We start from the raw sequence: 25,541 nt of genomic DNA, 5'->3' as shown, positions 1-25,541 counted from the left end.
TGCGTGCGGGGCAGAAGCCGGAAGCGAGGGGCGCGCGGCCGAGCCGCGGGGCGGGGGGGGCCCTGGCGGGAGCCGATGGGGAAACACTGCGCGAGCCTGGGGCTGCTGCGCGGGCCCTGGGACCAGGTGTTCGCCGCCTTCTGGCAGCGCTACCCGAACCCCTACAGGTGAGCGGGGGGGGGACCCGACCCCCCCCGGGACCTTCCCCCACCGGCCCCCCCCGGTACCCGAACCCCTACAGGTGAGCGGGGGGGGACCCGACCCCCCCGACCCCCCCCCCGCAACCCCCCCCGGTACCCGAACCCCTACAGGTGAGCGGGGGGGGGACCCGACCCCCCCCGGGACCTTCCCCAACCCCCCCCGGTACCCGAACCCCTACAGGTGAGCGGGGGGCCCCGACCCCCCCCGGCTCCTCCCCCAACACTCCCCGGGACCTTCCCCCGAACCCCCCCCGGGACCGGCCCCCCCGGGACCTTCCCCCCACCGACCCCCCCCGGTACCCGAACCCCTACAGGTGAGCGGGAGGGGGGACCCGACCCCCCGGCTCCTCCCCCCGAACCCCCCCCGGTACCCGAACCCCTACAGGTGAGCGGGGGGGGGACCCGACCCCCCCCGGGACCTTCCCCAACCCCCCCCCGGTACCCGAACCCCTACAGGTGAGCGGGGGGCCCCGACCCCCCCCGGCTCCTCCCCCAACCCTCCCCGGGACCTTCCCCCGAACCCCCCCCGGGACCGGCCCCCCCGGGACCTTCCCCCCACCGACCCCCCCCGGTACCCGAACCCCTACAGGTGAGCGGGAGGGGGGACCCGACCCCCCGGCTCCTCCCCCCGAACCCCCCCCGGTACCCGAACCCCTACAGGTGAGCGGGGGGACCCGACCCCCCCGGGACCGGCCCCCCCGGGACCTTCCCCCGCCACCCCCCCCGGGACCCGAACCCCTACAGGTGAGCGGGGGGGCCCCGACCCCCCCCGGGACGTTCCCCCACCGACCCCCCCCGGTACCCGAACCCCTACAGGTGAGCGGGGGGGGGCCCCGACCCCCGACCCCCCCGGCTCCTCCCCCAACCCCCCCCGGGACCTTCCCCCCACCGACCCCCCCGGCTCCTCCCCCAACAACCCCCCCGGACCGGCCCCCACGGCTCCTCCCCCCCGCAACCCCCCCCCGGGACCGGGCCCCCCCGGCTCCTCCCCCAGCAACCCCCCCGGGACCGGCTCCCCCCGGCTCCTCCCCCAGCAACCCCCCCGGGACCGGCCCCCCCCGGCTCCTCCCCCAGCAACCCCCCCCGGGACCGGCCCCACCCCGGGACCTCCCCCAGCAACCCCCCCGGGACCGGCCCCCCCGGCTCCTCCCCCAGCAACCCCCCCGGGACCAGCCCCCCCCGGCTCCTTCCCCCGCAACTCCCCCCAGGACCGGCCCCCCCGGCTCCTCCCCCAACAACCCCCCCGGGACCGGCTCCCCCGGCTCCTTCCCCCGGACACCCCCCTGGACCTTCCCCTGCAACCCCCCCATGGGACTCGCCCCCCCCGGCTCCTCCCCGCAACACCCCCCTCGGGACCTTCCCTCGCACCCCCCTCGGGACCGGCCCCCACGGGACCTTCCCCCACAAACCCTCCGGGACCGGCCCCCACAGGACCGACCCCAGCAACCACCCCCCCCGGGACTGGCCCCCCCTGGGACCTTCCCCCCCAGGCTCCTCCCCACAGCTCCCCCGGGACCGACCCCAGCACCCCTCCCCCGGCTCCTCCCCCGGGTCAGACCGCCCCCGGCTCCTCCCCTCCATCCCCCCTGGCTCCTCCCCCCCAGGCCAGCCCCCAGGACAGGCGCCCCCTGGCTCCTTCCTGCCTCCCCCCACACCGGGACAGCCTCCCCCCCCCCGCTGCACCCCCACACACATCGAGACATCCTCCATCCTGGCACCCGCCCACACACATCACCCCCATCTCTCTCCTATCCCCTGCACTGGCCACTCATCTCCCCCCCCCCCCATCGCGTCCCTTCTCCCCCACACTCCTTTGGCATCACCCTGCCCTGCACACCCCTCTGGTGCCCCACTTCCCCCCACACGTGTCTCTGCCACCAGGACCCACCCCGCACACCCCTGGGGAGGGTGGAGGTAGGGGGGTGGGTACAAGGAGCCCGCTCCCCAAACAGCTGGGGGCAGGTTTCCAGGGCTGTTTGCTGGCCGTGTTTTCTCTGGGCCTGAGCCCCTCGTGTCACGGGCGGGAGGGGCCTGCGTGGCGGGTTGGAGCTGTGGCCTCGTCCTGCTGCTGCTCAGTTGGCCCTGGGCAGTGAGCGCTCGTGCGGTGCCCTGCCCAGCTTGCTGTGCCTGACCCCAAGGAGTGACTGCAAGGGGCAGTGGAAGGTCCCAGTGTGGTCATCTAGCCTGAGCCCCTGTATAACAGGCCCGACACCTGCCCCCCAATAGTTCTTAGGGCACTGGAGGTGCCGTCCTGCGACCTTTCCAGTCACAGAAGTGTCTGCTGCCTAGTTCTGTTGGCAGGCTCCTGGCAGGGAGGGGTTATCTGTGCTGTGCGCCGGCCCTTCCCTGAAGAGGGAGGGGTGCTGGGTCTGTCTGAGACATTTCTCCCCAGCCCTTGTCCTGCTTGTGACCGAGGGGGGGCGCACACACGTACACAGGTGTGGGCTCCCAGGACCATCCGCCCTAGAGTTGGCTTGGTGTGTCTAACCAGCAGAAGCTGGTTCTGTGGGATCCCCTGCCTGTTTCCAAGGTGTGACCAGCCAGAACCACAGGGCTCTCGCATTGCACCGCGTTCCAGGCAGCCGCTCCCACTGAACATGGAAACTGACGCGTCTGTCACTGAGCATGAGGCTAAGGTCAAGCCTGTCCTGCCGCGGGACCCCTCCTGCTGCTCACATCACATGCGTCATAAATTCCTTCCATTGCTCACCTGAGCATCACTGGCCGCCTCTCTGGCTCCTCCTGCAGGTTCCCTGGGGGGTCCTCCTACCCTCCATGGGGGAGGCCATCAGCTTGCATCCCAAAGGATCCTAATGTGCATTAGCCTTTAAACCCAGCTGCTGCTCTGCCCACCGCTGACATGCAGCCATTTCTGGGGTGGTGTGCAGTAGCTGTTGAATAGCTGCACATCAAGGTTACAAAGCTCCTGGGGCCAGGAAGTGAACTGAGACAGCGTGGCCAGCTTCTTATTGTCATTTTCCAAAGTGTCCGTGGCCCAGTGTCTGGGGTGTGTTTTGGCGGGAGATGCAGGAACTCTGAGCACATGTGTAGATTCGTTACGCTAGGCCGTAGCATCTAGGGGTGTCATCGTTATGGTGCTTTGCATGCACCCTGTCTTGTCACGGTTCCTCACCTGCCAGCACTGCAGTATCTCCCCTGGGCTGGGGGCTGCTGCAAGGTGGGCTAGGCCAGGCCAAGCCCCCTAGTCATGCACTGTCAGCACTGTCCCCCCTCTGTGGTCTCCCCACACACAGCTGGGGCTGGAACTGAGCACAGAGTGAGCCGGGTCCCATCCCTGCCCTGGGCCAGCCATTGCTGAGACACCCACCAGGTCCGTTACCCCCATCTGATAACCCCTCTCCTCCCACGAGCTGCGTTAGCAGGGAGGTGGAATTAGGGACGCTGACACAGCTTTACTTTCCCATGAAAACCCAATGATATCTCAGATGATTAACTGTCCAGGGTCTCTCTTCATTAGCAAAGAGCACCTCTGGCAGGACAGCACACCTGGCCCCGTTCTGGGACATGGCGTCAGTACTGCGTAGGAGGAGAGTGTGCCTCTGAAGCACCCACACTGCTACATCTAGTGCTGCTTTGGGGCCAGTACTGACTCCTAGGGCTGCGTGGATCCCAGAGGCACAGACATCAGGCTGACGTCCACCCTCCTCTTCTGCCTTTCTCTCCCAGCAAGCATGTCCTGACAGAAGACATTGTGCACCGGGAGGTGACAGCAGACCAGAAGCTGCTCTCCAGGCGGCTTCTGACCAAGACCAACAGGATGCCGCGGTGGGCAGAGCGCTTCTTTCCTGCTAATGTCGCCCACTCTGTGTACATCCTGGAAGATTCCATTGTGGACCCGAAGAACCGAACCATGACCACGTACACCTGGAACATTAATCATGCACGTCTTATGGTGAGTGGCAAGGGCAGCAAGCAGTCAATTGGACCAGAAACGCTGCTGCCTGAGGTAACCCCAGGACCATCTGGTCCCGATGTCCAGGGCGCGTGGGCAGTGGGAGCCCTGGGCTGATGCTGCTGTCGTCTCCTGCAGGTGGTGGAGGAGCGCTGTGTTTACTGTGTGAACCCAGAGAACAGCAGCTGGACTCAAGTCAGACGGGAAGCGTGGATCTCCTCCAGTCTGTTTGGCGTCTCCCGGGCCATCCAGGTGAGTGGCTGCCATGTTCAGCGCATCCCAGGCAGCCTGATACACCAGCCCTGATTCCGGAGGGTGCTTAGCTGGCAGCCCAAAGGGATCTCCAGAGCACAGGGAAGAAGGGAGCAGCACTTACGCATCGCTGGGTTCAAAAAGGCAGCTTAAGCAGATCACCAGCTGCCGGGACTCCTCAGCTGAGGCTTGCAGCTCCGATCTCTCGTTACAGGAGTTCGGCCTGGCCAGGTTCAAGAGCAACGTGACCAAGAGCACCAAGGGGTTTGAATACGTGCTAGCGAAAATGCAAGGTGAGTGCCTTGGCCTCTGCGGACCGGCGGGGCCTGGGACTGGGGATGGCAACGTGATTTTCCAGCCAAGGGTGGTGGTTGATGTCACAGCCCTGCATCCACCTCACCTTTAACGTGGGCACCCAACTCCCTTTGGCCTCACTGGAAACCCCAGGCATGGCCTGTGGACCCGGCAGGCAGCAGCACACGCTGATGTGTTAGGCTGAGTGGCCAGGAGGACCAACTTGGACCTGCTCTCTGCATTCCTCTAGTGCAGTGATCCCCAAATGTTTCCCCTCCCTCCCTCCCTCCCTCTGCATTGGGATGTGGACAGCGGTAAGAGGGCCGAGGTTGGGGCCACAGCCGGGGGTGGGGCCAGGAGCAGTGGTAGGCGGTGCTCCCTCCTTGCCCCCATGGGAGCTAGCCTGGGTTGCAACCACACCCTCGCCCATTTCTCTGTGCCCCCTGGGGAGGCACATCCCACGGTTTGGGGGGCTCTGCTGGCCTGCAGCAAGGTGTGGGAGGGTGCTTAAAAGGGCTCCCTGTGCTCAGGAGGTGGGTGAGAGGTTCCCGCAGTGTCAGAGTGGGCGTGTGCTGCACCCACTATCCAGCAGGGAGACTCAGCCCCTGCCATCCACAGCCGAGTGAGGCACTTGTCTGTGCCGCTGGGTCTCCTCGCTGCTGCAAATCCTGCGGCTATAAAGGGTGCGCTCTAAGCAGACGCTGTTGAAGCCAATAAAGGCAGTGGTGATGCACACAGCCTGCTATGCAGGGACACTGGCTCCAGCCCCAAGGAGGCTGTGACTGCTTGTATCAGCCTGTTACCCAAGAGCAAGAGGAACCTTTCCATCTGGGCCGTGGGCAGTTCTGCAGCCCTCCGAGATCCTGGGCAGCGGGGAGTGCAGGGGAGGAGACCTGCTGGGCTACACAGCTGGCTTACACTTGCTCATTGTAGGAGAAGCTCCCTCCAAGACCTTGGTGGAGACAGCGAAGGAGGCCACTGAGAAGGCCAAGGAGACGGCCTTAGCAGCCACAGAGAAAGCCAAGGACCTGGCCAGCAAAGCGGCCACCAAGAAGAAGCAGCAGTATGTGTGAGAAGCCAGCCACCTCTGCTGCTGGCAGGAGTCCAGAGTAGCACTGGCCAGCTCCATCCCGCACCTCACAGCGGACAGGAGCCTCTTTAGAGTTTATATTTTTTAATTGAAACTGTACGAGTCTGACAATCAGCTGCAGCTAGATCCTTTCTAAGATGTAACTATCATTAAAGAATCCACTTCCCTCAGGGGCTGGGCTGGACAGTGATGGGCTAGTGGTGCTCAGCACAGGTCCCAGTAGTGGCCTTGAAATGGGTGTGCCTGGCCCCTAGGCCTACTGACCTGGCCAGAGAGGGACCACGTGTCAGCAGAGTGCTGAGGGACAACCTTGTAGTCCTGCCTGGAGCTCTGGCCAGCTAGCTCATGCTGGGACCCACAGCAGCTTCCTGGGGCTGCTGCTTTGCTGAGGAGCAGGCTCTCTAGGGCTGCAGAGACTCCAAAGACAGATGCTCCCTTGAAGCACCTGTGATGGGCAGGCCCCTACCAGGGCTGTCTGCAAAGCAGGAGCAGCCCCCTTCCCCACTGGACGGTGAGCAGCACACTTGCTTCCCTATTTACAATGAAGGCTTCTCTCCGTCCAGAGGGAGAGCTGGGTTGTCTGCTCCTCCCCCAGTGCAGTATTTATTGCCCCAGCGGCAGAGCAAGGCGCCCAGGCACAAGTCTGCAGCCCCCCTGCAGCAGCAGGCTGCTCCCCATGGCCAAGGGTGACTGTCCCCTCTCCCACAGGCCCCATCCTGGCAGCTCCTGGTAGCTATTGGCAGCCAGGCCAAGCAGCTCCCTCCCCATGTCAGCTAGTGAGGTTTAGGCTCCCTTGAAGCTGGCTAGGTGCTGCCAGGCTGCGCCCCAGGGGGCCTCAGCCTGGGGTTCATCTGGAAAGATGAATGCCAGGTGCTGCACACCCCTTGCCTGTGACCCATGGGGGCTTTCCTGCAGGAGGCTCTGCAGCTGGAGTGAGGGGGGGCATACCCTGCTAGGGCAGGCACTGCAGAAGAAACAATCCTGGGAGGAGAGCAGGGGTGGTGAGCTCCTGCAGGACCTGCCCAGAGAGGTCAGGGGGGAGCCCTTACTCAGGACACTATCTGGCATTACCAAGATGTGCGGGAGCCGGTGCTGAAATTGACCTGTCACTGCCTCCTAACGCCAGTCCTTCCACATCTGTCTCGGCCTTGGCCCAGCTAGCCAAGCCATTCACAGCCCCCTGCCGGTCCCAGCCTCAGACGCATGGAAGCTGCTGTGGGATTCTGAGGTGAAGGGTAAAGAATCATCCCTGGGAGATGCAGGCTATGGGCCTGTCTGCCCCAGCTTGGGCTGTGGGGCAGAGGATTTGCCACCAGCCATAGCTGAGGGGTTTTACTGGCTGCTGCAAGGGGAGGGGCTGGCCCAGCCCTGGGCTTCTGTGGCATTGACCTTGGTCAGTGCTTGTGAGAGAGCCTGAAGGAGTCCAGGCCCTTGGCCCTGATTCCCTGGCTGCTGGGAGTGGACAGCAGCTGCTCACATCTCAGACTGTCTAACCTCCATGCCCTCTGGACCTTGGCCTCCAGCTTCAAGGCACCAGGCGGGGCTGCTGGGAGCAAACACCCTCACATTTGGCCTTTGCTGCTAGGCCACGTCTAGGAGCCTCCTGGGCTTCACAGCTCATCACTGCTGCTGCTGTGCCACCGGGCCAGGCATAGCCCAGCTCCCTGTGGGCTCACCCTGATGTGCAGCTGGGCCAGCACAGGAGGCTGAGGGTAGTGTAATGGGAACTCTGCCAGCCCAAGTGTCCCAAGCTCAGCCGAGAGCCAACGAGCAGAGCCCTCTGGGGAGCCACAGGTGAGTTCCCTGCCCTCCACCTCTCTCCCCAGCCGTTCCTGCCACAAGCCCTCACATCCCTCCTCAGCCATCCCAGCTGCGGGAGCCAAGGCAGGCTTGTTGGGAATCTAACTCCTGTGAGCTGGCTCCCTGCGGCTGGCCCCGGCTCTCTCCAACAGCCAAAAGGAGGTGTCCCCAGGCCCTGCGCCCTGGGAATGGTGCCTGGGTTTCTCCAGTGGAGGGTCAGCAGCCCACTGAGGCAGGCAATTTCCAGCCTGCCGCTGCGCTGGCCTCTCCAGTGCAGGAGTGGAGGCGATGCAGGCTCAGGGCCCAGCCAGACAGGGCAGGGCAGGGCGGTATGGGGCAGCCACGTGCCCTTCCTCACTTACCCCTGCCCCGGGTCTGGCCGCTACCTGGCTCATGGGAGGAGCCAGAGCGGAACCTGAGTAAGCCCAGCTGGCTCCCCCGGCACCTGCTGCGCCCGCCATGGCACAAACCCTGCAGGCCTTGCTGATAACGACCCCTGAGGCCCTGCCTCTTCCCCCAAGGCCCCGCTCCCATCACTTGCTGGATCCCCCAAGGAGCCCACCTGACACCTGCAGGTAGGAGACACCCAGGCTGAGCAGGGGCTGGTGCAGGATAATGACCAGAAACTGGACACAGAAGCCAAAACCTCCCCCTGCCCATCCCCTTCCTCTCTCCGCTGTCCCCTGGCCAGGCACTCACTGCTGTACAGCAACAGGACAGCGCAGCTAGACGGGCATGCCTGTGGGCAGCAGGAGGCAGCATCCCAGCGCTGCCTGCCTCAGCTTGGGGGTGGGGCTGAGGCAGCCAGCGCAGCACAGGCAGGACAGAGCCCCCCCCTTTCCTCCCCCACACAGGCTGAGCAAAGCAAGCCCTGCTCAGTGTTTACAGAAATCAGGGTCGGGGGCAAAGCCCCCCCAGACTAGGCCCACGGCGGGCAAGGGTTACTGAGCCGGTGCCTCCCGCTGCCTGTGGTAACTAAACTTTCTGGTCAAAATCCAGACAACTGGTGACCACCTACGTTTCAAGCCAGGCCTCCAGGCTGCTGTCACCCAGGCTGAGCGGGACCATACAGCTCAAGGGACCTGCATACCTTGGACTGCCCCGCACCTGGCCCCCAGTTGTACAGTCATCTCACAGGGCCACGTCCCACTTCCACAAGCATGCGGCACAAGGGATGTTTTCTGGGCTTGCCAGTGCCTGGCTTCCTCCAGGGCCCAGCCTAGGAACTGAGGGGTGCTGCATTCAGCCAACCTCCCCACCTTTCTCTGGGTGGCAAACTTGGATCCTGAAAAGAGGTGTTGTAATAACATCCCACCCCCCGCAGTCACCTGATGCCACAAGTCAGGGCTTAAGCCTAACTGACCAGCTGCAGCAAATGTTCCCAGTTTACTGCAGTACTTGACACCATCACCAACTGCTTTGTCACAACCTGGGCCATTCATGGGTGCAGGTAACCAGCTCCCGCCACCTGCCAGTCGTTACAGGGACAAGAGCCACTGAAACAAGACACAAAGGCCAAAGTTTGTTTTAAGTATGCGCGTTAGAGACACTCATTGGCCTATGTTCCAGCCTAGCTCGGGGGCTTGGCTACACTTTTTTAATAAAAGCTTGGGTGTCCCTTGTGATCATGAGGCAGGGCTGAGTGCTGGGGCGGGGGAGGCCGCAGCGCATGCAGGCAGGGACGACGGGGGACGTTGGATTGCGTTTCGGTTACTAGACTCTACGTTGGCAGGCATGGGCCTGACTGGGAGCTGGCCCGAGGGCCTGTGACACTGCGCCAGCCACGGGTGGTTGTGGCCACTCTTCCACGGGGCACTAGCCTTCATCCAGCCTGGGGCTTCTTGCTGGCAGAGCTTTCTACAACCCCTACCCAGGTGCAGGCTACAGCCTGGGCCCAGGACAACTGCAGCTTCCCAAGCCCAGGCAGGAGCTCAGAGCCACGAGCTGCCCCTCCAGCCTGCTCTGCAGCAGAACTACGCAAGGACAGAGGCACCTGTCCCACCCCGGGGCTTGGGAGGGGTAAGTGTGAACACTTTGGTTGGAAAAAGGAAGAGAAACGCTCCCCACACCCTGGCAGGGGACAAGGTACAGCTCAGGAACCACCTGCAGCCCCTGGAGCCAGGCCAAATGCCAGCCAGCAGGACCACCCCCCAGCTAGGCCCCTGTGCATGCTGGGGCCTGGAGTCTATTCTCTGCGCCTGGTAGCTGCTGCCCTCAGCTGGGCAGTCTAAGTGCTCCGGGTTTAGTCACTGCTGGTGCCAGACCCTGCAGCACCCAGAGCCCCTCTTGGCCCCAGGGAAGGCTGGGCAGCGCTCGAGATATAACACTGAGGTTTTCCCAGGCCCTGCTTTAAACAGCGTGTGCAAGGCCAGGCCAGGCCAGCTCCTGGCACCAGTCCCAGTGACCGCAGGGCCCAAGGGGCCGATCTGAGCTGTTCAGCACCCCCCTCCCACAGCACGGGGGGGGGATGGAGAGAAGGGAGGAGGAGGCATCCCCCTGTTCCTAAGCCCCCGCCCTGCCTTGCTGCTGTAGAGGAGGCTGGCCACTGGCACCAGAGCCAGCACTTCGCACCCTGCTGGGCAGGCCCAGAGCCAAGTCCCCACAGCATCAGCTCTGCCGGGCCCAGAGCTTCCTTAGGACACTAACCAAGCTGCTGAACCCATCCAGCTTCGGGTGTGTGGCATGAGAGGCTGGGCAAAGCTAGTGGCCAGCACCAGGCCGTCGCTACAATCACTTCAGGCAGCAGACCCTGCCTGTCTCAACGCCTCTAACTAGGACCTGGGAGGAATGGCTCAGTGCAGTCCAGCTGGGTCACCGTGGAGCAGTGGGATCGGCTGCGGTTGGTCAGAGGAAGCAGCAGGATTGGCTGGAGTGCAGCGCACACCGGCCCAGGCACCATCCCTGCGGGCTCCCTTTCCTGCCGAGATGGCAGCTGGAGTGCAGCTGCCTGGCTCAGATCCACACGAGGATCTGCTGTCTCCACAGCCCACCCTCCAGCTCAGACAGGGATTCCTTGACTCAAAGCTCAAAACCCCGTGGCAAGAAGTAGCGAGAGCCCTTCCAGGAGCTCCCCACAAGGTCTCTGCAGGCGGTGCAGGCTGCTGGAATCCCTGAGCAGGCTTTGGTAGCTTTCTGAGGCAGAGGGGTTGTGATGAGCCACTCCACTGGGGCCGCCAACGCACACAGCCGAGAGCAGCTCAGGGGCGGCTGAGGGGCTGGGGGCTGGCAGGGAGGTGCGTGGTGTAGCAGTGAGTGCAGACACGCACTGGCTTCAGGAGGCCGTAGTGAGGGAGCGGCGCTGTATGCTGGGAGCAGCGAGAGCAGAAGATCTGCCAGGGAAAGAAACCAAACCATGGGTGAGGGGCACCGCCTGCGAATCCAGCTCTGGCCCACTGCAGGGGCAGCCAGTGCGCCCAAGGGCAGCAGCTGTGAGCACTCGCCTGTTCCTGCATCAGCGAATCAACGGAGCCCTTCCCAACATGGGCCCCACTACCCGCTCAAAGGCTGGGGAGGACCCTCTCTGAGTGGGGCTTCATTTACCCTCCTTGCTGCACCACAGACCTCACCCAGCGCAGGCCTGCAGCACGGACAGCTCCCTGCCCAGAGCCCAGCTTCCTACCTTCCCACAGCTGCGGCAGTGGTGCCGTCGGCGGAGCACAGTGAAGGGTGACTGACACGCTGTGCACTGGCTGCATGTGCCGTCCGGCACCCACTCGGGCAGCCTGGAGGTGCCTGCAGAGGGACAGGAGAACGGCGGCTGGTGAGACGAGCCAGGCCCCAAGGAGACGCATGATGAAATCAAATCCCGCTGCATGACAGCAACAAGGGCCACCCGCAGAGCAGGGGGCAGGTGGAGCAGCTCTCACGGTACTGACGGCCCCCATCACGGGACCCCCGAGCACCTCCCAGGCTGGCTTGCTCCTCACTGCAGTGCCATGTCTCCATGTTGCTGATGGGACTGGGCCACTTGCCCACCATCACAGGGAACTCAGGCCAGGGCTCCAGGGTCCCAGGCTAACACCCTAAGCACTGCGCCAGGCTGAGGGAAAGGCAGCCAGAGAGAGCCCAGGGGAAGGAGCCTCACTGCACCAATCCTCAGGCGAGGGAGCCAGGGCTGCCCAGAGCTGGGAGGGGAGCATGCTGGAGAGCCAGGTCCTGCTCCAAGGCTTTGATACCTTTCACAGTGAGGACATCCCAGGGTGCCGGCCCCGGGCCAGAACAGGTGCTCTCGGCTTGGCCAGTTAGGAGAGTGGGGCAGCACCTGGGGGCGATAAAAGCTCAAGGAGAAGCAGCCCAAGGCAGGTCCCTGGGGGCAGGAGAAGGGGTTTGCTGGGGAGGGGTGGCCCTGCTGGCCTGGCTGAGGTGAGGCTAACAGAACCTGGGGTCTGGCTCGGGAGAGCAGGTGCACTCGGGGAAGGGCAGGGGGACTGTGCTGGCAGAGGTGCAGGAGGGGAGCCTGGGGGGTGCTACGTTGAGGGGGCATTAAGGCCCTGTCCCCTGAAAGGAAGGGGGCCTGGATCAGTTCTGCAGGGTGCAAGTGAGGTCAGAGTCTGTGCTGGGGGCGCGCTCGGGGACCCACGGATAACTAGAGCTGTGGCAGATCTCCCCTCACTGGAATATGCAAACCCAGCCCTGGACCTGTCTGGAGTAGGAGGCTGGGCTGGGATCAGGCCTTGGGGGGTGCCGGGAGCAGGACCCTGCTAGCTGACAGCAGAGACCGAGCAAGAGTTTGTTTAGCCACCAATTCAGGGCAGCAGGGACCCCAGTCACATCCTACCCCTCTTACCGTCTCCTTGCCTGGTCCCGGTCCCGTTCCCCTCCCCGTGGCTGGAGCACAGAGCACAGTCTGCCACAGGGGAAGCTTCTCCCGCCTCTTCCTCCTCTGGGGTGCAAGGGGAACCGTTAGCGCCTTGCCCACAGGAGCTGCTCGCAGCGCCCCTGGCTGCAGGGAGGGGCTGGTTTCTGCTGCTCAGCTCCCTGCTTCACAACCCCGCAGTGTGCCAGCAGGCGCACGCCCCACAGGCAGAGGGGGCTGGGGCCCCACGGCACAAGGCTGCTCTTAGTCCTGCATGGTGTGTGCTGGTGCTGCACCTTGGCTCCCAGACAGTCCAGCAGATTTAGATGCCAGGCACATGCTCCGGGGCAATTGCTCTGCCCCACCTGGGCAGTCTCCAGCAACACAGCCTGGGGTGTCACCAGAGGCTCACAGGCTTTAAGGTCAGAAGGGACCAAATCTGACCTCCTGCACAACGCAGGCCCCAGAATCTCACCCACCCACACCTGCAAAAAACCCTGATCTGTGTCTGATCCACTAAAGTCCTCAACTCGTGGTTTAAAGACTTCAAGGTGCAGAGAATCCTCCAGCAAGTGACCCATGCCCCACGCTGCAGAGGAAGGCAAAACCCCACCAGGGCCTCTGCCAATCTGCCCTGGAGGAAAATTCCTTCCCAACCCCAGATATGGCGATCAGCTAAACCCTGAGCATGTGGGCAAGACTCACCAGCCAGCACCCAGGAAAGAATTCTCTGCAGTAGCTCAGATCCCACCCCATCCTAAGCCGTGTGTATGGCCATCGCGCCTCCCCAGCCCTGTACCCTCCCCAGGGGCAGATTTGGGTGCCAGCATCATGCAAGGGGCTCCCTCCTTGGCACCGACACCAAGCTGAGTAACCAGCGAGTGACAGACAAGACTGACAGGAAGAGCGTGTTCTGTGCCAGCCCCTCACTGCCACCCGCTCCCAAGAGGCTGCAGCTGACGGAGGAGGAGGATCACTCACGGCTGGTATCTGTCACCACTGGGGCCTCGGGCTGGGATGTCATGATGTGGAACACCGTCTTCAGGATGCTCCGCAGGTCACTGGCAAAGTTGGTCTGCAGCTGGTCTGCCACCCCTGCCCAAGAGAGAGCAGCAGAGTCAGGGCCAAGGGGCCTGCAGCTGCCCCCCGAGAGGCGCTGGTGGCCTGGCCCCACAGGCAGCAGGGTGGGATGCAAACAGCACCAAAGGACACTGCACTAAGGGCTGGCCAGCACTGTGCCTGCAGGCAGCTCCGTGGGATTTAGCCCCATGCTCACCACAGGGTGACTTAGAAATGCCAGCATCTCCCAGACGACAATGGACTTTATATGGACATCAGCGATGTGCTTGCAGAGCTCGGCTCCCCCAGGCCTGCAGGGCCGGCTCCAGGTACTAGCGCAAGAAGCAGGTGCTTGGGGCAGCCAATGGGAAGGGGCGACGCGTCCGGCTCTGCAGTGGCAATTCAGCGGTGGGTCCCTCAGTCCCTCTCGGCGGGAAGGTCCCGCCGCTGAAGAGGGAAGTGGTGCGGTAGAGCAGCCGCCGAAGCGCTGCCGATTGCAGGTTTGTTTTTTTTTTTTTTTTGGCTTCGCTGCTTGGGGCGGCAAAAACCTTGGAGCCAACCTGGTGGCCAAGGATGCAGCCTGCAGAGACTGCAGATCCAGCAGCAATGCGCAGGCTGAATCCAACCGTTGGGAGGCAGTGCAGGACGGGATATGTAGTCTCCTGTGCACAGAGGCGGAGCTGCTGTTTTGGGCAGCGTGACCCTCTGACTCCATCTTGGGCACGCCACAGCCTGGGCACCGCGCCAGTGCTGGCACTCAGCCTGCAGTGTCCGCTGGTGCCCAGCGCATGCGAGCGTGGGTGCGTGCCGTGGCCTCCCCTGCTGCTCCACCGGCCCTTCGCAGGGTCCAGCGGGTGGGGGCAGATGGTGCCCGCTGATGAGCCACTCCGAACTGCCCGACACACCTCCTCCAGGCACACCTGCCAGCAAGAGCCATTGCTGCCACATGGCAGGAGCTGACTCTAGCTGGAGCTTTCTGTGCACCGGGCACAACCTCCCCTCACATGGCCTGCCGCTGCCCACAGCACCCCCAGGCCAGCCCCGTGCTGTGGTCCCATGGCTCCCCCACAGCGGCGCGGGACAGCGCAGGAGGCCAGTGTTCTCACCTGGCCCGTGGGGCCCAGCACCTACCAGAGATGCAGACGAAGAGCGTGTGGATCATGTCCTGGGCGCTGTGGTAACGGGAGCGGAGCTCTGGCCGGCGCACGCTCAGCACAGCCCCGCGGAGCGCTCTGCCCCGGGCACTGCCTGCCTGTTGCCCCAGAGGCCTGCTCAGAAGAGAGGAGCCAGTCACACAAGAGGGAAGAGGCTGGTCCCCCTTCCCTGCCCCCCAGACGAGCCTCCCGTCTGGTCCGAAAGCAGGGCTGCTCCTGCGGGGCCTTCCCCACCTGACCCCCTGGCACACAAGCCCCTAGCTCAGACACTAAACTGGGTCTGGTCACCCTGGTGACTTGTACCCAGGGGGGCTCCTAGGCTTGGCCTAGAGGAGGCTCCGGTTTGCCTGGGGAACTGCTCACTGGGGAACCTCGCCTGGGCACCTGCTCTAGGCCGTGTCATTCAGCACCACTTACCTGCTGCTGTCACCAGGCAGGAGTGGGGGGAGACCCTGGCCCTGGCTTGGCCTCGCCCACCTGTTCTGCACACAGGCCTCCACACACCCTCCTGGCAGAGTTGGCTCCCATGGCACAGAAGCCACTAGTGCCAGCTGGCCATGGCCAGTGGAGCATGCCCAGGACTGCTGGCCTCTGTCCCAGGGAGGCCCCACACTGCCCATGTGCCCTGCTCCCGCTGGCACGGCAGAGTGCACCTGCAGCCACATGTCCCTGCTGGGATCGCCAGCTCTGCCAGGTTCCCCCAAGGGCACAGCCTTAGCAGGTGGCCACAGGCCTGACGAGGCTGACCCAGTGTAGGCCGCATCCACATCACTAGTTCTCATGTTCAGGGGCCTTTCGGGGAGAGGGTCCGTGCCAGGGGTCACAGGCTCCTTTGCCTCCTCCACGCCCCTTTGTGTGGCTCCAGTGGCAGTTCCTGGGGCTCCAGCGTCTGCGTTAGCAGCTGTTTCGGAGCTGCAGGCAGGCCGGTGCCGAGAGCAGTTACAGGCAGGCTCCAGGGACCACCAGGAGGCAGGGAGACGAATGTCCGGAGCCGCTTCGCCCCTGGGCTCTGGAGAGGCTGCGCTGCAAGGACCCTCCAATTCGGCGGCGCACAGGATCTTCTCCAGCAGGGCGAGCTCCTCCTCTGACAGCACGCGGAGCAGGTCCCTGCCAGAGACGGGCATGAGACTTTGCCAGGATGGGTCTCCCACAGCTGGGGGGCTGGGCCGGGCACGAGAGGAGCCAGAGGGCAGCCACAGGCCACTTGGGGCCCCAGAGCAGCTTAAGCTGGGCCCCTTCCCAGGCACCAGTACCAGGCGCTCACCAGCGAGGCAGTCTGCACCGGCCCAGGGTCGTGCCGCCAGAGGGCACCACACACAAGCTTTGTAATCCCCCTGGAGCTCTGCACTCCCCAGCCCTCCCCTGCCCCACAGCACTCCCCCTCTCCACCCTACTCCCCACTGCCCAGCCCTCCCCCTCCCCACCCTGCTCCCCACGGCTTGGCCCTCTCAAAGCCCACAGCTCTCCCCCCACCCTACTTCCCACAGCTCAGCCATCCCCTGCCCCACAGCGCTCCCCCCCCACTCTGCTCCCCACTGTCCAGCCCTCCCAGGCCCCATGGTGTTCCCCTTCCCCACTCTGCTCCCCATGGTCCAGCCCTTCTCTGCCCCATGGTGCTCCCCCTCTCCACCCTGCTCCCCACTGCCCAGTGCATGTGATGGAGTAGGGGCTGTCTGTGTGGGCGATGGGAAAGCCGGGAGGACTTTCGGTGAGGGACAGGACCTAGGCCTGTAACCTGAGCCAGGGAGCAGGGAGGGGGTCAGCACCTTTGCTCGGGAAGCTGGACAAAGGAAGAGGCCGGCTGCAGGGGGTTGAGTTCAGTTTTGGTTTGGGGCTGGGTGGTTGGAATTCAGGGGATGAAGCTTCCTGAACCCCAGCAGGACTTGATGGAGGGGTCCTGACTGTGCCTGCAAGTTCTGCTGTAACCTGTGTTCCTGTTGTCCAATAAACCTTCTGTTTTACTGGCTGGCGGAGAGTCACCGTGAGTCCCAGGAAGAGGGGTGCAGGGCCGGACTCCTCCACGCTCCGTGACAGTGCACCTACCTGATTTTTTTCAGCATGCTGTGAAAGGGGCTGAAGACTCTGGACATCTCCTCAGGCGTCCGTTCCAGGCTGAGGGGCCCCTCGGGATAGATGAGGAGCCCACTGCATGCAGGGAGAGGGCGCAGCCTGATCAGCTCTGCCCTGGGCTGCCCCCTCCCAGCCCTGTCTCAAAGCAAACCCAGCCCAGCTCCCCAGCTCCCCTCCCACCAGTGCCCAGGCCGGAGGTGCAGCCAAAGGGTCAGCGAGCGGCTGGAAGGGGCAAGGAGCTGTGCAGGCCCTGGGTTTGGGAAGCAGGTTCCAGGTGCGCTCAGAACACACCTGGGGCAGCCAAGGTAATGGGAGAGGGGCTCAGCTCCAGCTGCCGCAGGCCAGGGACCCTTCTGCAGCAGCAGGGCAAGGAAGCGCCTGTACCAGTGCAGCTGCACTGCCCAGCGCCCAGGGCGGGCAGGGAGCAGGAACCAGCAGGGGAGACGACCTGGGGCAGCCTGGAGTCAAGCAGCCACTGCCCCGCACCAGGGAACTCCTGGGCCACAGCCGGCAGCCCAGCGCCTGGGGGGATGCCCTGGCTTGTGCAGCCTCAGCCCCCCAGCCCCTGCATGGAGCTGCCCGCTCACCTGATGATGGCCAGGCGGGGGATGGTGAACATCAGCAGCGGCTCACACCCATCAATCATGTCCTGGGTCAGGTAGCCGAGTTTCAAGGCTCTGCTTAGGGAGGGCAGAAGCAGCGGGCTTGAGACAGGCTGGGGGGTCCCAGCGTACCCGACGCCTCTCATTCCCCAGCAGGCTGTGAGCGTCACCCCGAGGCAGCAGCCCCACACTGGGAGTCCAAGCACCCTGTTTCCAGGACGGCCAGGGGGACACTGCAGCCGCTCAGCTCTTGGCGTGGTGGAGGTGAGAGCTCCCCTCCCCCGACGGAGTGGGGTGCTGGGGCTGGGCGATTGGCATTCGGCTCCCATTCACCCCCGGCTCCAGCACCCCCGGGGAACTGCACCCCAAGGGGTGGGATTAGCAATTCTTGCCCAGAGCCTCTCCCCTCAGGGTGTCCTGCCAGCCACACAGCCCCTCACCTCTCCACTGTCTCACAGAAGAGCACCACGATCTCCTGCTGCTTGTAGAGCTCCTCTGGGGACTTCACCGAGACCAGCGAGGCCACGTAGCTAGAAGAGACAGGCCGGCCATGAATCCCAGCTCAGCCGCAGGCAGCCCTGGCCCTGTCCTGCTCCCCAGGGCACCCAGCGGGGTGCCACGGAACGCTCTGGCCTGCAGCCAGCGGCCCAGATTGTGCCCAGGGCTCCCGACGGCACCTCGAGCCCTGCTTGGCTCCCTCCAGAGCAGCTTGTCCCAGCAGGGTACAGACCCCACACTACCAGGGACGAGCAGCTACCGGCGTCCTGGACCCGCCATGCCCAGCCTGACGCTCTCTGGGCTGCTGGCGAATGGCCTGCCCTGCCCTGCCCAAATGCTTGCACCTGGCTAGCTGAGTTCTGTGCCTGGCACGTACCTGAGTTCGAATTCAGCGAAGAGCGTGTCAAAGCGGAGCAGCGCCATGCGCACGGGCTCGGAGCAGCTGCTGGCCTGGCTCAGGCTCTGCTCCCGCAGCACCTTCCGCACCAGCTGCAAGCTGCACACCAGGTTCCTGGCCAGGGGACGCAGCTGCATCCCATCCGCCTCTTCCAGCTCCAGGACGGTGCCTGCCACCAGACACTGCGGAGAGCACAGGAGCAGCTGACGGAGCCGGCCCAGTGCAGCCCCTCCCCTGCCCTCCTCCCCGAACCCCACCACCCGGGAACATGTGACAGGAGTCGTGGGCTCAGCACAGGCTCAGGGGAATGACGGCCTCCTCGGAGTGTGGCACTGCACGTAGTCTGCTTTGGGGGAGCCCAGGGGGTGACAGCTGGCCATGGTGGGGGAGCACGTGCATGGCACCTCCCCTCAAGGTATCTGGGGACTGTACGTGTTTTTAGCCAATGCCTCTCCGGGGTATAATCCAGTCTAGCATGAGGGAGACAGTGCAAAGTATCCCAGCACCCTTCCTGCGCCCCCCAAAAGGGGGTTCTGAGGGTCCAGCCAGCACCAGGAACTGCATTTCTGGGGTTGGGGAGCTCCCGGACTGCTCCCCAGGGCTCACCGCAGGCTGACCTCAGCTGCAAACAGCACGTGGGTCCCCAGATTGTCCACCAGGAGCTCCTCCGGGAACTTGGCCAGGTAGTCACGGCAGTGCCTCTCCTTGGGGATGCACTCGTCCATGAGCCGCTCGATGAGGGTCAGCAGATGAGCCTGGGCAGGGGAGCAGGAGACGTTCCGTTGAGATTGCTGGCTCACCCGCGAGGGGTGCTGGTCGCTGGCAGGTCCCTGCCGAGCCACACACCATCTCTCCCAGCTCCTCCGCCCTCGCTGAGCACGGGCTCCCTGCACTCCCCAGAGCCCGCTGAGGGCAGGACACGCTCCTTGGGCCCCATGCAGGAGGCAGGGCCCTGGCTCACAGGGTACCTGGCTGAGGTGCAGCTGGTTTAGCAGCACCAAGTATTGCTGAGGGTCCGTCTCCACGTCCAGCCCGTTTATTTCCATCACCACGCGGGTCACCCTCTCGTCAGCATAGAAGAACTGGGACAGCAGCCTGGGGTCGGATCGCTGGCGAGAGGCACAGGGAGAAGAGGACCCTCCGTTAGTCACTGTGGCACCCCAAGGAGCAGAGCGCTGTGGCTCCAGCCTGCCCCAGCCGGAGGCACTGTGGGGACCCCGGGGGGGCAGGGACAGGCCCAGCTCCAGCCCCCGTCCTGCTGGGCTGACGCGCTGCAGTGTTCAGCCCAAGAGCTCTGGTGGAGCCAGCACGACATGCACCGCGTGGCCAGAGGGGTGTCCGGCGGCAGGGCAGTGAGCAGAGGAGGGGCACAGGGAGGACTGACAGCACCTGCCTTTTCCGAGTCCATCGCACAAGGGGCCAGGACTCTGCACAGCACCCTGGACCACCACCCCCCCCGGGCAGGAAGCTGCTTCAGGGACAGGCGGTGGGGTCTGGGTGGGGCGGTACTCTGGGCACTGCTGCCAAGTATGGGAGCACAGGGAAGCGATGCAGAGCTGGGGGCGTGAGATGAGCTGGGCTCTCCTCAGGCCAGGCAGCAGCACCAGCGGCAGCATGTTCTGGTGAACCAACCATGGGCCTCGAGCCAGAAATTCCCAAGGGGCACCGTGTCCTTTCCCTCCCCGTTACTGGGGGGCTAGATCATGGCGTGGGGACAGGGTGGCAAGAGTGACACCGCGCCACAGAACCCGCTTGTCAAAAGGTGCTCCCAGCCCTTCACTCAGAGCGCCGGCAACTCACTCGTGTGTCCCCCGAACCGGGACAGAATCCAGGAGTCCTGGCTCCCAAGGCCCTGCCCTAACAGCTAGATACAATCTTGTGCAACATGGACTGCCAGGTGGCCTCGTTACTGCCGACTGCCTGGCCAGGAGCACCCAGCTGCTGTCCTCGGTCGGGGTCTCAGCCCCCCAGGCTGCTCCCAAGGAGAGCTTCATGCCAACACCATCTCCAGGCAGCCTCGGGCCAGCAGAGCTCTGTGCAAAGCTGCAGGCCGCAGCTGTTCCATCAGCAGGAGGCTGAGTTCAGAGCAGCCCCTAGCCCCCACCTGGCCCTGGGGTGAACATGTCCCAGGCCGTGACAAACAGCCCTCTAGGGCCGTTGGGGCTGTCGACCTCCCTCCAGGGTCTCTGGGCCCAGGAGAGCAGAATGCACCAGTGCTCCGCCACTCCTGGCCACAAAGGCCCAGAGCAGACCGGACAGCTGGGTTCCTAGCACGGGCGCCAGCCAGAACCCACAGAACCCTCCAGAGAGGGAAGGGGTTGCATGGCGAATGCCGCCAGGAATGCCCGGAGCATTCCTGCAGATTTTCCGCTGTCAGAGGAACCAGGGGCCCCTGCCCTGAGGGCAGCACAACAGATCCCAACTGTCGCTGACGCTCCCAGGAACATTCATCCGTCCATCCGAGCCCAGCAGGAGCTACAGCTCTGGAGTGGAGTTTTCTCAGGGTCACCCATGACCAGCCGGGGGTGCTGCAGTGGGGTTTGGGGCAGGACTGATGTAGCGGGAGGGCTGCAGGGTCAGTTGACGCTCACCTGTAACCCCTGCACCGGTGCACGTGTGCAGAGCCATTCAGGGATGGAGTCATGGCCACAGCAGGCCCCTGCCTTGGCCATGAGGTCACATAAACCCCCAGGCAGGCATGACGGAGCTAACTAGGTAAGAGGCCAAGTAGTCTCAGTCACACCCATGCAGCACGCCTGGCCGCTCACACACTTCCTCAATCCAGGCCATTCCACAATTAGCTAACCACCCTGCAGTGTTTATACCACAACTGGACTGGATTGTGCGAGTGGCTCAGGAACAGAACTGGGATCAGGAATCCTGGAACTCTCATTTTGGCTCCACCCAAACACCACACTCTGGCCTGGGCAAGTCCCACATCCCCTGTCTGTGCCTCAGTTTCCCCTGGTGTAGAACAGGGTTAATGAGCTCAAGTTGGCTCCCAGTAGGGGTGGGCTGGATGTGTGCGCATGTCACACTCAGGCACAAGAGCCGGAGAGAGCAGCCTTTGTGACAGGGTGACTGTGCCCCGGGGGTAGTGAGGGCTGGTGGTCAGTCAGCCCCTGGCCTGCGGTATGTCCCTTCAAGAGGATGAAGAAGGAGGGAGGGTAGAGCTGGGTGTGGGGAGGGCAGGAGATGGGCCCAGTGCAGTCAGTCAGACTCGGGGAAAGCCCAGGCTGCTGTACCGTTAAGGTTTGGGACCAGAAGCCTTGTAGAGTGGCTGGGAGCAGAGCTCCACACACGCGTGTTGCCGCTGGGGTGACATGGCCCTTCTCCCCCACCGGTATCCAGGGTCCACGGCATGGAGAGGAGAACAGAGCCCTGGAGCTCCTCTGTCCCCATCACACAGACACGGCTCCCAGGGCCGTGCACGCAGGGGGTCACCTGGCGCCAAGACCCTCACTCCTGCACCTCGGGCACTGGACCAGCTCGCCTCTCCAGAGCCCCCAAACCTGCTGTGACGCTGCCAGCGAGGCGAGGGCGGCATCCCACCCTGCTTTGCCCCACGTGGGAGAGAGTCGCAGCCCACAACGGCCGCGTGCTGGGGGGAGAGGAGGTGCCAGTTACGCTGTTCAGAGACAGCAAGAGAGGCTCAAAGCATCGCTCTGGAGGAGGCAAACCCACCCAGCACTCAGCCTACTGCAGCCCCCATCCCATCCCCTCCCTGCCCTCCCTGTGGGGAGAAGCAGAGAGAAGCCTGGCAGTGGCCACAGCCACCTGCAGCTCTTCCCTTCCCCAGGAAGCCAGCCCCTCCCGCCCTCAGGACACCTTGCTGCTCCTTTGCCCACGTACTAGGAGCGCAGGGCCTGGATCCACCTGCCGAGCTGAGCTGCCCGTGGACAGCCCCTGCCTCCAGCGCCTCTGCTGCAGGTAACGGAGGCTGGCGAAGCACACTGGGCCCCCCTGGGGCTGGCCATGGGGAATCCCAGCCTGGGGCTTCCCTGGAGCTTTACTTCAGGGAAAGGGAACTCTCGGCCGGCCAGGTCGGCTGTGCCCTCCTGTTCCTTCCCGCAGCCCCCAAGAGAGACGCAGCCGCTGCTGGTGGGTCACCCACCGAGCTGGGCCCCAGGGCCAGGGCAGGGCTCTTCCCTCCTGGGCCTGGCTTGGCGCTGTTCCAGTCTGGGGCTCGTGACCCCGGGCGCCAGGCCCCACCCAGTCCTGGGTGGGGGAAGAGAACCCCCTTCCCCCGGCCCCGAGTCGAAGGCCTGGGACTCCCGCAAACAGCTCCTGCCTGTTTACACCCTTCAGGCATGTGTAGGCCGTGGCCGTGACCCTCCCCCACCTGCCTTAGTCACCTCTTAGACATGCTCTTGTACCATCTTCCCCACACCCTGGCCTGGCCCAGCCCCGCTGGCAGCGCAGCAACGGTGGGACGGACGGTTCCCACTGGGTCAGCGCCAGGCCAAGCCTGTCCAGCCCCTGGAGCACGGGCTGTGCTGAGCCTAAGCCCCTCTTCTCCGGCCCGGGACAGAGCCCCCCGCACTCCAGAGCTATGCAGGCCACGGGTGTCCCTGGGAACTCACAGGGGCCAGACCCCAGGAGTCGATGGGACACTTCCGCCCTCTCTGCCCTGCACAGGGCTGGGGCTGCCCGGAGATCCACGCATGGGGGCTAGGAGGTGGCTGGACAGGGGCACCTGGAGTAAGCAGACAGGCTTCTTGGCAGTGCCAGGGGCCTGGTTCAGACCAGGGCACTTACGCCAGGGAGCCGTGTGGGGCTGCAGTACCTCCTGGCCAGGACAGGGCACTGTGCCACAGGGCAAAACTTGGGGCAAAGGGCCCTAGAGCCAAGTCCACCCCAGCATTGCCAGTCCAGGCTGCCCCCTCCACCTCAGAGAATCGCTGCCAGCCACAGGGGCATCTGATCCTTGGCTTGGCTGCCCCACAGGACCCAGGGATGAGTTCCCTGCCATCCCTGGGGAGAGAACGGGCAGGGGGGTCCCTGCCAGAGTCCCCCTGGGGGCAGACCAGAGTCACGGGGGTGGGATGGGGGCTCTGCTAGACCCCCTGCGGGGCAGAGGGGAGTCCCACGGGTAGGATGGGGGCTCTGGGAGCCCCCCCAGAGGCAGAGGGGAGGGAGACCCAGGGGTGGGACCGGGGGCTCTGGCAGCCCCCCCAAAGGCAGAGGGGAGGGAGTCCCGGGGGTGGGACCGGGGGCTCTGGCAGCCCCCCCCCGGGGCAGAGAGGAGGGAACCCGGGGGTGGGACCGGGGGCTCTGGCAGCCCCCTCCGGGGCAGAGGGGAGGGAGCCCGGGGGTGGGACCGGGGGCTCTGGCAGCCCCCTCCGGGGCAGAGGGGAGGGAGCCCGGGGGTGGGACTGGGGGCTCTGGCAGCCCCCCCAGGGGCAGAGGGGAGGGAACCCGGGGGTGGGACCGGGGGCTCTGGCAGCCCTCCCCGGGGCAGAGGGGAGGAAGTCCCGGGGGTGGGACCGGGGGCTCTGGCAGCCCCCCCCCGGGGCAGAGGGGAGGGAGACCCAGGGGTCGGACGGGGGGCTCTGGCAGCCCCCCCCGGGGCAGAGGGGAGGGAGCCCGGGGGTGGGACCGGGGGCTCTGGCAGCCCCCCCCGGGGCAGAGGGGAGGGAGCCCGGGGGTGGGACCGGGGGCTCTGGCAGCCTCCCCCGGGGCAGAGGGGAGGGAGCCCGGGGGTGGGACCGGAGCCCGGGGGTGGGACCGGGGGCTCTGGCAGCCCCCCCCGGGGCAGAGGGGAGGGAGCCCGGGGGTGGGACCGGGGGCTCTGGCAGCCCCCCCCCGGGGCAGAGGGGAGGGAGCCCGGGGGTGGGACCGGGGGCTCTGGCAGCCCCCCCCGGGGCAGAGGGGAGGGAGCCCGGGGGTGGGACCGGGGGCTCTGGCAGCCCCCTCCGGGGCAGAGGGGAGGGAGCCCGGGGGTGGGACCGGGGGCTCTGGCAGCCCCCCCCGGGGCAGAGGGGAGGGAACCCGGGGGTGGGACCGGGGGCTCTGGCAGCCCCCCCCGGGGCAGAGGGGAGGGAGCCCGGGGGTGGGACCGGGGGCTCTGGCAGCCCCACCCGTGGCAGAGGGGAGGGAACCCGGGGGTGGGACCGGGGGCTCTGGCAGCCCCCCCCGGGGGCAGAGGGGAGGGAGCCCGGGGGTGGGACCGGGGGCTCTGGCAGCCCCCCCCCGGGGCAGAGGGGAGGGAGCCCGGGGGTGGGACCGGGGGCTCTGGCAGCCCCCCCCGGGGCAGAGGGGAGGGAGCCCGGGGGTGGGACCGGGGGCTCTGGCAGCCCCCCCCCCCCGGGGCAGAGGGGAGGGATCCCGGGGGTGGGACCGGGGGCTCTGGCAGCCCCCCCCCGGGGCAGAGGGGAGGGAGCCCGGGGGTGGGACCGGGGGCTCTGGCAGCCCCCCCCGGGGCAGAGGGGAGGGAGCCCGGGGGTGGGACCGGGGGCTCTGGCAGCCCCCCCGGGGCAGAGGGGAGGGAGCCCGGGGGTGGGACCGGGGGCTCTGGTAGCCCCCCCCGAGGCAGAGGGGAGGGAGACCCAGGGGTCGGACGGGGGGGCTCTGGCAGCCCCCCCCGGGGGCAGAGGGAAGGGAGCCCGGGGGTGGGACCGGGGGCTCTAGCAGCCCCCCCCCCGGGGCAGAGGGGCTGGACTCCCGGTCTCACCTTGGGCCGGTGCAGCCACTTCCTGACGGCCGCGGGCAGCATGGCGAGGCGGTCCCGGCTCCCGGTCCCGGACTCCCGGCTCCCCGCCGCCGCCCGCTGTCACGGGGCGGGCCCGCAGCTGGCACCGCCCGGCGGGGAACAGGGGCGGTGCCTGCCGGGGCCAGCCCGAGCCCAGCGTGCCCCACACTCCGCCGGGCAGGAGGAGACCAGCCCCCTCGGAGCATGACTCCGGCAGAGCGGGGCAGGTCCCCGCGTGCCCCAGAGCCAGGCCCTTCGCCCGGGAGTGGGTGCTGGGGGCAGGAGCTCCCTAGGGGCCGTGCCTGTGGGGTGGGACAGAGCCTGCCTCAGACTGACCCACTGGGGAGCAGTGTTGTTATGGGTCCCTAGGGAGGGCCTGGGAGGAGAGAGAGTGACACACACACACACACACACCCCTTGCCTTTGGGTGACACGCACACACACACCCCTTGCCTTTGGGTGACACGCACACACACACCCCTTGCCTTTGGATCACACACACAGACACACCCTTGCCTTTGGATCACACACACACCTCTTGCCTTTGGGTGACACACACACAGACACACACACACCCCCTTTGGGTGACACAGACACACACACAGCCCTTGCCTTTGGGTGACACACACACACACACACACACACACACACACACACACACACCTTTGGGTGACACACACACACACACTCCTTGCCTTTGGGTGACACGCACACACACACACACCC

General features: G+C 65.4%; 2 protein-coding genes across 5 annotated transcripts; one reads left to right on the top strand and one right to left on the bottom strand.

Annotated features, from left to right (window-relative positions):
• Nucleotides 1–26: 26 nt before the first annotated feature.
• Nucleotides 27–5,921, top strand: PRELID1 (PRELI domain containing 1). Its single transcript, XM_030572716.1, has 5 exons — nt 27–167; nt 3,888–4,113; nt 4,252–4,365; nt 4,580–4,658; nt 5,593–5,921. Exons 1-5 carry the CDS (start codon nt 76–78, stop codon nt 5,730–5,732), a joined length of 651 nt encoding a protein of 216 aa, XP_030428576.1. The 5' UTR covers nt 27–75; the 3' UTR covers nt 5,733–5,921.
• Nucleotides 5,922–9,102: 3,181 nt separating this feature from the next.
• On the bottom strand, nt 9,103–24,875 carry LOC115656250 (lateral signaling target protein 2 homolog). 4 transcript variants are annotated; one of them, XM_030572712.1, is made up of 13 exons: nt 24,798–24,875; nt 19,093–19,233; nt 18,742–18,879; nt 18,104–18,306; nt 17,670–17,759; nt 17,215–17,307; nt 16,601–16,702; nt 14,975–15,664; nt 14,535–14,671; nt 13,326–13,439; nt 12,336–12,431; nt 11,169–11,281; nt 9,103–10,878 (listed from the first exon to the last, which is right to left on the bottom strand). In XM_030572712.1, exons 1-13 carry the CDS (start codon nt 24,837–24,839, stop codon nt 10,747–10,749), a joined length of 2,091 nt encoding a protein of 696 aa, XP_030428572.1. In that variant the 5' UTR covers nt 24,840–24,875; the 3' UTR covers nt 9,103–10,746. The 4 variants fall into 4 exon arrangements, with proteins under 4 accessions (XP_030428572.1, XP_030428574.1, XP_030428573.1 ...); XM_030572714.1 differs by having other exon boundaries at nt 15,305–15,664; XM_030572713.1 differs by having other exon boundaries at nt 17,215–17,304.
• Nucleotides 24,876–25,541: the final 666 nt, after the last annotated feature.

The sequence above is a fragment of the Gopherus evgoodei genome, chromosome 8 (genome assembly GCF_007399415.2).
Source record: "Gopherus evgoodei ecotype Sinaloan lineage chromosome 8, rGopEvg1_v1.p, whole genome shotgun sequence".
In the NCBI taxonomy this organism is placed as follows: domain Eukaryota; kingdom Metazoa; phylum Chordata; order Testudines; family Testudinidae; genus Gopherus; species Gopherus evgoodei.
The sequence above is the reverse complement of the archived record's forward strand: the minus strand, read 5'-3'. Positions and strand labels throughout refer to the sequence as shown.

Excerpts from the sequence above, each read along its gene's own strand:
- PRELID1 (XM_030572716.1), top strand. The coding sequence starts at position 76 with ATGGGGAAACACTGCGCGAGCCTGGGGCTGCTGCGCGGGCCCTGGGAC. Across the intron at positions 168-3,887 it reads CGCTACCCGAACCCCTACAG|CAAGCATGTCCTGACAGAAG; the intron begins GTGAGCGGGGGG and ends TTTCTCTCCCAG. Across the intron at positions 4,659-5,592 it reads CGTGCTAGCGAAAATGCAAG|GAGAAGCTCCCTCCAAGACC; the intron begins GTGAGTGCCTTG and ends TGCTCATTGTAG.
- LOC115656250 (XM_030572712.1), bottom strand. The coding sequence starts at position 24,839 with ATGCTGCCCGCGGCCGTCAGGAAGTGGCTGCACCGGCCCAAG. Across the intron at positions 18,880-19,092 it reads ACCAGCTGCACCTCAGCCAG|GCTCATCTGCTGACCCTCAT; the intron begins GTACCCTGTGAG and ends TCCCCTGCCCAG. Across the intron at positions 13,440-14,534 it reads GCTCTTCGTCTGCATCTCTG|GGGTGGCAGACCAGCTGCAG; the intron begins GTAGGTGCTGGG and ends TCTCTTGGGCAG.